Here is an 11,802-nt window from a genome sequence, read left to right as displayed (position 1 = left end):
TGGAGGAAACAGTTATTAAACAGATACTCACCTGAATAGTGACCTGGTCTTAGGCACCAAGGAAAGTTTTCCTGGTAGATAAAGAGATATGTAATCTAGGAGCTGAAGAATGAGTAAGAATCAGTCTGGCAAAGAGGCAGGAGAACATCATTCCCGGCATTTGTCAAGGCCCTGATTGAAAACGAAGCTTGATAAGTTTAAGGCACTATGAAATGATCCAGGTGCTGAGCAAGGGAAGGAAAGCTCTCAAATCCCCAGCTGACGTCTCAAAGGTAGTCTGTCGCACAGCTGGGAAGAAGGCAATACATGAAAAAGTATAGATGGCATCTTTTTGGCTTCTGTGGCTATGGTGTTCCATTCTTTTTCTTAGCCAGACTTCCCCTGTATCCCAGCCCAGGTATCATGACAACTCACTTTAGACTACATCAAAGTAACCAAGCCGCATATTCACAAAATTGCCTAGATTGTGCTTGGAATATAGCATATGCTCAACAAATGTTTTTAAATTCAGCTGTATGGGAAGGACATCTACATACTTGAGAAACCTACGTTAATGACCCAATTTCATTCTTTTACCATTTATACACACATGCTGAAACAGGTTAAAAAGAAATCTTATTTGTGCTACTTAAGTTAGTCCCGATAATGGTTTCTTTCTCAACCTCTTGACACAGCCTTGACACAGAATTGAGCTACCCCATGATCTCAGCTGGAAGTTTTGGATTGTCATGTGACTACAAAGAAACCTTAACCAGGCTGATGACTCCAGCTAGAAAGTTGATGTACTTCTTGGTTAACTTTTGGAAAATCAATGATTTACCCTTCAAAACTTATTCCTGGAGTACTTCTTATGTTTACAAGAATGGTACCGAGTCTGAGGACTGTTTCTGGTAAGCAGGATCATTAACATTTCATTAGCACTTGCCATGTATAGAAGCCATAGGATCATGCAGGCCACCGAGTTATTATCAGATGCACCTTCCACTGGTTAACAGCATTGGGAACAGACACCAGTTCACTTTCTCACACAAAAACAAAAGCAAAGGAAACCAACTAAATATAGAATGGTAAAAATAATCAGCACAGTTTGCATGTGCGACACTCTACAGTTTTGAAAGTAAGTTCACATCGTTTGTATTGACTTCCTGCAGTACATTCTCTGAAGAAAATAAAACAAGTAATAGGATTCCCATTTTACAGATAAGGAAAATGAAAACCAGAAGTTAATGTTTTCACACTGCTGTGTAAGACACAATATCAGAGAAAATGCATCTTGCCTATACCTACAATTAGTTTGAAAAATACTACCTCACACTTCTTCAGAGGATCAAGAGGTGGGGAAGAAACAGGAATCATGGATATTGCATTGTTAATAGTTTTCATACTACTATAAAGAACTGCTCGGGACTGGGTAACTTACAAAGGAAAGAGGTTTGAGTGACTCAGAGTTTTACATGGCTGGGGAGGCCTCAGGAAACTTACAATTATGGCAGAAGGCAAAGAAGAAGCAAGGCACTTTCTTCACAAGGTGGCTAGAAGGACAAATACTAAATGAAACGGGGAAGAGCCTTATAAAACCGTCAGATCTTGTAAGAACTCACTCACTATCATGAGAACAGCATCGGGGGAACCACCCCCATGATTCAGTTACCTCCCCTGGTTTCTCCCTTGACATGTGAGGATTATTGGGATTATAGGGATTACAATTCAAGATGAGATTTGGGTGGGGAGACAAAGCCTACCGTATCAGGTACCATTACTAATTGAAAGATTCATTCAACTTCAACAAAGGTGGTAGAGGGAATTTTCTGGCTGGGTTGCTGCCTTTACTTCCAGGACGCTGATTAAGTCTGCAGTCTCTCCACCTAAGTATGCAAAAGACTAAGAAGGGATACCACCAGGGACACACGTGTAGGGACCTACAGGAATCAACCCTAAAACCTCACATTAGATACTACTGGTAACTAACGTGAGGATTTCAACTTATCTATGGTAATGATACTAGTTTATAGAGCAGAGTAGAACCCTCTTCCTGCAAGCAGCCAGAAGCCATCACAAATAACTCACCAAATGTCCACTATTTACATGGATACATGAAGATCCCTAAAAGTTCCCCCATCTTTTCACTAATTTAGATCTTCACAGTCTAAACTAGTGGTATCATGGTGTGTGCTGTCTACTGTGTCAATAGCAGAAATGAATTCTGGATTAACAAGTCCCAGGATAGATCTGCAAATAAGAAGTGAAAGGCATAGAAGGGCACGAGGGAACTAAGCTGTTTTCTTAGTTTCTCCTTTACCTGTTCCAGGTACCTCAATGCTCTGGAGGCCAGCGTTTCCTATTTTTCCCAGGAACTTAGCTTTAAGGTGGTGTTGAGACAAGATGAGGACTTTCACAATATCTTGATGGACCACAACAGGAAAAGCAATGGTAAGAAGACATGAAGATAGTTTTTTTTTTTTTTGCTAATTTCTTCTTTGTGACTACCACCTCTTTATAAGTCATTTCAACAAATCCTCCACTGCAGAGCTATCATTACTCATACATATTTTGTATATTTTGGGAGATCCATAATTGCATGCAACTTCATTATATTGTTGCTTTAATTGACTAAAAACCTTATCCTCTGAGAGAAGATATAAAAGCATTATTGAGTAATTATATTAATATAATAATGATAATGCTAAAAATCCAGCTTTTATAAACCCAAATGATATCATGACCCACCCTCAGCAAACTATTTTTTTAAATTCACCTCAATCCAACATATTATTGGATTTGTCTTCACGCATTCTGAACCCCAGTCCCGCTGGTGACCAGGAAGATGAATTTATTGATTATATAGCCTTATAAAAAATTACAAGGTAAGCAAAGATTATCTTACTTTCCTAATCTTTCTGTATCTCACCTGTCCAGTGATCTCCCAGCTAGATACCAAGTATGAAAGCCTAACTGGATAAAAAATTTTCCTCAGATAAAAGACGACACTTTGGGTACAGTGTATACTGCTTGGGTGATGGGTGCACCAAAATTTTAGAAATCACCACTAAAGAACTTATTCATGTACCAAATACCACCTGTTCCCCCAAAAACCTATTTAAATAAAAAAAATCATCCTTACTAAGATATTAGGGGATTTGTTGCACTTTCCACAGAATTCTCTCTACAAACAAGAATATATCAGGGGCAAAGGAATCACTTGTGGGAATTTTCTACAAGGGAAGATACCTGCTTGATGGATTGCCTGATATCATTCAAACTATCATTTATTGCCATTATCAATCATTTGCTATATTAATGACCTACCAGTTGCAAAAACATTAACCAAGACATGGCAGGAAAGAAATACATAAGTATTTATGTCCCTAAAGAGTTTACAATTCAACAGGACAGCATAGCACACCATCTAAAAAGGTCTAATGATGTCTCCCCCAACTCCTCTCACTCATAAAGCTGTGCATTCGGGAGAAATCAGCTGGCAGAAATCAGTGGTAGACTTCAGATTGGACCATGGCACTGGAGTAAATAAGATGGAATTTTGAGTTAAGAGGCTACAGATAAAGCCCAAGTTGCTGAGGGAGGCTTTATAAATTCTTCTCAATTCTCATGTTTATAATATCTTTTTCAACCTCTTTGACAACTGGTGAGGTCTACTTCACTTATCTATTAAAACACATTCTGTAATTACTCCAGCCTGGCATAATGGAATAAACTCCGAACTTGACTGTCAGAGCAATCTTTGTCATCTGCTAGTTCTTTGACCTTTTGGCATCTTGGCTTCAGCTTCCTTAAATCAATAAAATTAAAAGAATGATGGACTAGATGATTTTTTTAAAAAGATCCCATTCAGCTCTATTCTGACTCTATAATTGTAAATGAAAAAAAAAAGAAAGGAGAAATTTAAGGAATTGGAGTTTATCTTTAAAAAAATTAACATGAACATACTGGGTTTAAATTCAGGCAACTGGCTCCCTCCCTGTTAGTCTGTAGACTTGTCATATATTTCTCTCCTTGTCTTACCTTCTCTCCTCCAGTGATTCTTATGTGTGGTGGCCCAGACTTCCTCAACAGGCTGAAGGGTGACCGAGCAGTGCCTGAAGACGTTGTCATTATTCTAGTGGATCTTTTCAAGTAGGTATAGCATTTGAAAGAACCTTCCTCCTTTCAAAAAGGAGGTATTCCAAAGATTTCCAGAAGGCACATTCTCTTTTCTCTTGCTTTGCGCAACCCCTAATGGGGTTAAGTATGATGATAATATTTGAACCGAAGTTTCATTTCTTCTCCATCACACCCTCATTTTTATTTAATTAATTGTGGCCTTAGCAGAGATGCAGTCCTTTGACACCGTCATCATTTATAAATATGAACGTTTTATTATAGCCCCATTAAACGCACATGTCCATTTATCTGTGAGGCCTGCTGAGTCAACAGAGAATCCTGGCTGGGTGTGGTCACTCACACCTATAATCCCAGCACTTTGGGAGGCCCAGGCTGGAGGCTTGCTTGAGTCCAGGAGTTTCGGACCAGCCTGGGAAACACAGTGAGACCCTATCTCTAATATAAAAAAAAAAAAAAAGAAAGAAAGAAAAAACATAAAATCCTGATCTCTAGCCTGATTTTAAAGTGTTGGTCCAGGAAATAATAAATCAACTAAAGACTCAATAATATTGTTCCTGGTAATGTCAGCCCCATTTTTATCCTTCAGTTGCTAATGGCCTTTGGTCCTAAATTACTTTTCCTCCAGCCACCTCTGATAAGCTTGAAGTTTCAGTTATATGAGTTTGATATACACAATTATTCCTCACTCTCTGTGGTGTAGTCACTAGGTGGCGATCTTTTCCTCCACACTTATCTGGACCAAAGAGAAAAACTTCTGGAGAGTAGAAAGCACCTTTGATCATATCCCATCTTTTTTTTTATCACTGATTATCTGATATGGTTGGAGACCCCACTAACGAGCTGTGCCGAGGTATATTTGAGTCAGGTTAGGCTTGAAGAAGGTGTCACTGCCATGCCCATGCCCCTTGTCCCCAGCAACTAGATCACATGACTTCACTTATCTGACTGGACCATTAATCATTACCTGTCTGTATTCAGACCAGAGGCTGTTGCTGTCTAGATCTTTCCCATATTTGCCTCATCATTTCACCCACACTAAGCATACTTCTCACAGCATGAACGGAAATGAAGTATAGGAACTGCAGTCCTGTTTGATGGCTAGATGTTCATGAAGGTAATTTAATTGACCAACTAGCCTCTTAACTACAGAAATACAGGAAAGAGGGCAGAGTTGTCAATATTTCACTCCAATAACCACATAGATTTCACTAGCTGCTTTGCCCCTGGAAGGAGTCCTTAGTGTAGCCAGGTTGGTATAATTTTACTTTCACAAATCTTCAATCAGCTGCCAAAGTGCTGGCATTCCTTTGTCACTGTTCCCAAAGGACGCCTGGCTATATTTTGAAAAGATCATGAGACTAAATTAGACATAATGTGTTCACATTCTAATTCTGACACTTCTGGTTGTTTTGACTCTTGGATTTTCGTTAGCAGTTTGAGATTAAATCTTCTCATTTGTAAAATGAGTATTAAAGTGTCCTCTTCATAGGGGTACTTCTAGAATTACTGTGATAATAGGAGTAAAATGTCCAATACAGTCCTTAGCACATGGTAGATGTGTTCAAATATTAAACACGCTGGGCACAGTGGTTCGTGCCTGTTGTCCCAGCTGCTCGGGAAGCTGAGGTGAGAGGATAGCTTGAATTTAGGAGTTGAAGACCAGCCTAGGTAATGTAGCAAGACCTTGTCTCCTAAAAAAATGTTTTTAAGTAAAAAACATTAAATAATGGTCACCCTAATTGCAGCAGTCCAGACATATCAGATTCTTTTCAAACTTCCAAATAATAGGAAGCTTAGAAACCACAGCATTTGCAGAGCAACCTTAGACAGTACTGAGAGTCTACCACGTGCCAGGCACTGTCTAGGAGTTGGGGATACAAGAATCAATAAGCTAATGTTCCATATATCAAGAAGCTTACAATGTTAGATGTTTAGTCTTTTTATGCTTATGTTTCATCATCTAAAACATAAGTTTAGTGATGAAATTTCCCTCTACCATGTCTCAATATCTCTAAATTGTTAAAAGCGTTTAAAGAAAAGAAAGTTTCTACCTATAAACCAAGCCTTAAAAGCAAGCATGAGCGCACATGTCCACAGCCCCCCAAAATCTCAAAGAAATCAGGAAATATCTGTATTCTCACTTTCCTTTCCTTGTGTGTATGCTAACCACAATTGCTTAAATTCTCTTGTTTAACCTAGCAAGCACAGAAGAAAACACTCCTATCTGGGGAAAGTAGAAAGTTTTGCAGATTAATGGAAAAAAATGTTTTAAAATATTTTCAAGGATGACGGTATCATTTGTGTGAATTGTAGAAGATGCATCTCTATTTTTCCTAATTTTCATGAGGAACCTGTGCTTTTTATTACAGTGACCAGTACTTCGAGGACAATGTCATAGCCCCTGACTATATGAAAAATGTCCTTGTTCTGACACTGTCTACTGGAAATTCCCTCCTAAATATCTCTCTCTCCAAGAATCTATCACCAGTAAGCCATTATTTTATGTTATAGTATAAATGATATATTATTATTTTCTTTGTCAAGGGTAAGATAATTTTTCTCCATTTAAGACCCAAATTCTAAAATGAGCAATTATTTTTACTTCCTCCAATTCACTCAACAAATGTTAAGTGACACCAACTACAGGTACAGCCTTTTGAAACAGCAGGATCCCTATCAAAGCTCTTAACTATAGGTCACTCCACTAGACTATAGAGTAGAATAACAGTGGACACATCTGAACGCTGAGATGAAAGTAACAATATGGAAAGACAGGAAGAAGCCCTACTATTGAGGATCAATCTTATAGGAGGTAGAAATTAAATAATGTAAAATAAGGGAAAGGTTGCTGGAAAGTTCTCTACATCCTAAAGCAAAATTTTCTTGTCACTGATATTAAAATCCTACCTTTAGAAACATGTATTCCTAGGTTAAGACATTGTCTTCCATTATAATTAAGTTGACCATTGTCCAAATTTGTCCAGGAGAATTTTGGTTTATTCTTGTTATCCCACAATGCTATCTGGTTTGGCATTTGTGCAGAAAAAAAGAGCCTCCATTTGGACAATAAATCATGGTCACCTTATTATAATGCAGGACTCCTTGCTCTAACAGTATGTTGGGGTTTGTCAGTCCTTGTACTTATGATTAAACCTATTAGATGTATTCTGCCTGCAGAGACAAACCATTGAGAGCAGGCCAGGATGGGAGGAGGAGGAAGGGGCAATGCTTATGACCTTAAACAACTTTAGGATGGCAAGTCAAGGGCCAGAAAAAGCTGCAAAGAAAGATGGATACCAGCCAGGCGTGGTGGCCCACACCTGTAATCCTAGCACTTTGGGAGGCCGAGGTGAGTGGATCACCTGAGGTTGGGAGTTCGAGACCAGCATGACCAACATGGAGAAACCATGTCTCTACTAAAAATACAAAATTAGCCAGGCGTGGTGGCGCATGCCTGTAATCCCAGCTACTTGGGAGGCTGAGGCAGGAGAATTGCTTGAACCTGGGAAGCAGAGGTTGTGGTGAGTGAAGATCGCGCCCTTGCACTCCAGCCTGGGCAACAAGAGCGAAACTCTGTCTCAAGAAAAAAAAAAAAAGAAAGATGGATACCTCTGGGGGTGTCACAGTTTTTCCCAACTAGAAGTTCTAAGTCCTCCAGTTTGTGATGGTGCCAAAATTAGAAACTGCAGCCTATTTAGGAGCTGAGTCTTAACTGGATTCTTTTTACCTCATGAAATGATTTCAGCAAAAGAAACTGAAACCAATGAAAGCGTTTTATTTTTCCAGCAAATGTAATTCTGGGTATAATATCCAGATATCACTTGACCATCTTCAAAGTTCTCGCAAAAGTATAATTCTTTACAAATGGGCAGTCGAATGTGCCCGAGGTAATAGAACCCACTTGGTCTCAGTTCAGCAAGCATTTTTAATTCATTGCTCAGCCCTGTGAAGGTCCCCATGCACGGGCTGCAGAGTCAGAGCAGTTCTTACCCTCTCCGTTATTTTATCCAGGGCAGACATTTGGGGCATGAAGTAATACCCAGTCACAACTGTATTCGAAGCAAGTTCAGTGGTACCATCCAGTCAAAACTGCTCATGTTCCATTCAGAATTCTTAAATACAGGGATTGTTTTTGATTTTTAGTTTTTGGGTTTCTCTTTTGCACTTGAATAAAAACATTCAACTACAAGCTAACATTATTTCTATATAAAATCTTTAAGAATTATAAAAATGCTTTACGTTGCCTTTCTTGGTTGCATTTTCATATTTTTTCATCATGGAAAGGAAGCCTAACTGCTCATAGTTACTTCCCTAAGGCAGTGTTCTCATTTTACTGATTCCAGGAGGAGACAGATCTGTGACATGGGATCATAAAGAAAACTGGCCCAAAGGAGAGTTTTCTTTCTTTCCTTCTTTCTCTCTTTCTCTTTTCTTTCCTTCCTTCCTTCCTTCCTTCCTTCCTTCCTTCCTTCCTTCCTTCCTTCCTTCCTTCCTTTCTCTCTCTCTCTCTTTCTTTCTTTGACAGAGTCTCACTCTGTCACCTATGCTGGAGTACAGTGGTGTGAACTCAGCTCACCGCAACCTCCACCTCCCTGGTTCAGGTAATTCTCCTGCCTCAGCCTCCCAAGTAGCTAAAATTACAGGTGTGTGCCATCACACCTGGCTAATTTTTTTTTGTATTTTTATAGAGATGGGATTTCACCATGTTGGCCAGGCTAATAAACTCCTGACCTCAGGTGATCTGTCCGCCTCAGCCTCCCAAAGTGCTGGGTTTACAGATGTGAGCCACTGCTCCCGGCATCCAAGGAAGAGTTTTCTAAAAGTTTCCTTTAATGACATCCCTCCAATTCCCCTGATATCCTTTTAACTTTCCAGTTATCCTGCTGATCCTACCAACCTTTGCTCTAGGCTGAAGACCAGGTTCTTTTTTGAAAAACTCGTTTTAATAGTTTCCTTTTTTGTTTAGACAAAACGAGACTTTGCTCTTGCCTATTTGAATGGAATCCTGCTCTTTGGACACATGCTGCAGATATTTCTTGAAAAGGGAGACAATATTACCACCCCTGAATTTGCTCATGCTTTCAGGAACCTCACTTTTCAAGGTACTGGTTTAATAAGAGCAAATAACCCCAAGGTGAAAAATATGGGCTGTCTTAGTGGATTTGGGGCAACAAAGAGGGTTTGGAAATAGATGATTCCACAGCAAAATACCTTTGAAATTCAACTGGATGCAAACATCATTACATAAACTTTGAGGGTGCTGTTATTGATAACTGAACCCCAGTTTATGCTTCAGTCTTTTAGAATCTTTGGATATCACAGAAAGGGAAGGGAGCTCAGGTTCTGTGCTTGTGAACAAGCTCATGATAAGGCGTTTTGAGCAGCGAAGTCCTGACTCTGCTTGGAGACTAAGCAGAGGATAAGTATTTGCAGTTTGATTTGGGTCCTTCCATATCTCCTTTTCTATCCTCCAAGGATCTGAGACCCTATGTTTAACCTTTAGCTAGCAAAACCCCACAAAATCATACCCCCCACAAGACAACACAAACCTCCTGAACTGCATGGGTTAACATTGCCCCTTCCCACAAGCCCCTACTGAAACTCTTATCTTTCATATCCCAGATCTTATCCTGAAACTATGAAGAAATTTTCCTCTAAATGTAATGTATATTAAGTCAAAGAGAAATTATAGTTGCTCTTTCTAACTTGCCTCAGAGTCTTACTCAGTGAAACCTTTGTTTTACTGCAGAGTAAACGACTTCCTCTGTAGGCTTCGGAGGGCCGCAGATACCCAGCATTAGGACTTAGGACTGCACCAGTGGCTATGGTGTATGACAATGGCAAGGAGAGAGCACTTCTGCTTCACCGAAGATGCAGGGAGGGAGATAGTCATTTGTTGATCATCCCATGTGTCCCAAGTTCTACCAGGCACTCTCTATGCATTCTTAATTGCCACACTTCCATGACCAGAGTTGAGCATTTTAATAGCATTAGCACATTTGGCTCAACATTTAACTAGGAAACAAACAAGTGTTTGTTCCAGCCACCTACCAGCTGTGTGACCCTTAATATCTCTGGCTAAATAAATTATTTCTCATCAATATAACAGAGATAATAATAGTTTCTATATCATGATATTCCAGGGAGAATAATATGATAATGCATATAAATCATTTAGCACAGAGCCTGGTATATAGTAAACAGGAAGTAAAAGTTTATTGTTACATTGAACCATGTGAAGTTACTAATTTGATCACTTTTTTTAACGTACATAGGTTTATCTTGTATTGCCATTTCATAGATGACAAAACTGAAACTCAGAAAATGTAAGCAGTTTTCTTCAATGTCTTCAGCAAACGAGTGATAGTGAAAAAATTCTGACCTTCCTACAATCTATGTTAAGATTGTACAGTGACCCTATACACAATGCTAGCAGTTCAGGAAATATTCTTAGCAAAAATATATCACTAATAAACAAGGGACTTATTGACTCATTACATTTAGTGTCACCCTAAATGCAATGAAAAAGTTTTTCTTTTTTTCTAAATAAATACACCTCCCATAAACATTTTCTCCAGAGATCTCTGGGCCAAGAAGCCAATCCAGGTGCCATGTGATTAGATTATTAATGCTAACAATGTTTTCAGTAAATTTGAAACAGAGGTATGCGAATCCATTTTACACTCTCTGTCATGATACAACGTATCTGTCAGGCAAAAATCAACAATGGCCTCTAACAGACTCTGATCCTGCCCTAGGGTATAAAGGTTCAGTGACCTTGGACAATGTTGGGGATGTGGACAGTACCATGGTGCTTCTGTATACTTCTGTGGACACCAAGCAAGTACGTCTCACTGCTTATCGGAAAATGCAGGGTGCTGTGGCTGGGTGAGGAGGGATAACTTGGCAGGGGAGCACTAGCAAAGGAATTCGAGAAATTATGTTTAGGATCTCAAGGCAGTTCATTTCAACTTCACAATTATGCCCCACTTGGGAGAGTATTCCTTAAGCATTTTGACCCATAAAACTTCTTATTCAGAATATCCACTCTATTTACTATTAATATGCCTACACCTATATATCTATATTTATATAGATATGTAAAGCTATTTTAAATATTCACCCAGAATAAATTACATAATATAACGACCAGAGTACTGGTGTGATACAAATGAGAGGATCATAAGTCTTTCCTAAGAATTGTTTATTCATTTTCACAATTAAAAATTTCGATGAAATATTCCCTGTTGTCTCCATTTGAATTCTCAGGAAAATCATAAATGTGTAAACCTGAGCCCCACATAAGCAGCCCTATAATGCTATGCTTTTATTCATATTATATTCATTGTCTTTTCTTTTTTCCTCACCTACATGGTAAATTCTTTAAAGGAAAGAAATGGGTCTACCCACCTTCCTATCTCTTCAATGCTTAGCTTCTTATCTGGCATACCATTGGTGGCTGGTCAGCATTTAATTAAAAAAAAAAAAAAAACAAAAGAAACCTGCCTTCAAGTCATACAATGCTGTATCCATCCAAACTATAAAATCCACTGTTCCAGCCAACCGACTGGTCAGTAAAAAGGCTTTTTTTAGGAGGTCAGGTCCTGACATAACATAAAATGTATTCATTTTCTCATTTTCCAATGTGAGTGTTATGACATCCTAAGTCATATATTAAATATG

The 11,802-nt window shown here is 38.9% G+C and overlaps 1 protein-coding gene across 2 annotated transcripts in view; it reads left to right on the top strand.

The window, feature by feature from the left end:
• Positions 1-11,802, top strand: part of GUCY2C (guanylate cyclase 2C) — an 82,682-nt gene that overhangs the window by 12,521 nt on the left and 58,359 nt on the right. For both annotated transcript variants that reach the window (XM_032253711.1, XM_032253710.1), the window contains exons 4-9: positions 675-890; positions 2,309-2,430; positions 4,035-4,131; positions 6,489-6,606; positions 9,086-9,221; positions 10,878-10,963. In XM_032253711.1, coding sequence (XP_032109602.1) covers positions 675-890; positions 2,309-2,430; positions 4,035-4,131; positions 6,489-6,606; positions 9,086-9,221; positions 10,878-10,963 — 775 coding nt within the window. The remainder of the gene's footprint in view (positions 1-674; positions 891-2,308; positions 2,431-4,034; positions 4,132-6,488; positions 6,607-9,085; positions 9,222-10,877; positions 10,964-11,802) is intronic.

Source organism: Sapajus apella, unplaced genomic scaffold (genome assembly GCF_009761245.1).
Source record: "Sapajus apella isolate SASKATOON/1434 unplaced genomic scaffold, GSC_monkey_1.0 scaffold84, whole genome shotgun sequence".
Lineage (NCBI taxonomy): Eukaryota > Metazoa > Chordata > Mammalia > Primates > Cebidae > Sapajus > Sapajus apella.
Note: the sequence above shows the minus strand (reverse complement) of the source record. Positions and strands in the feature narration are given on the sequence as shown.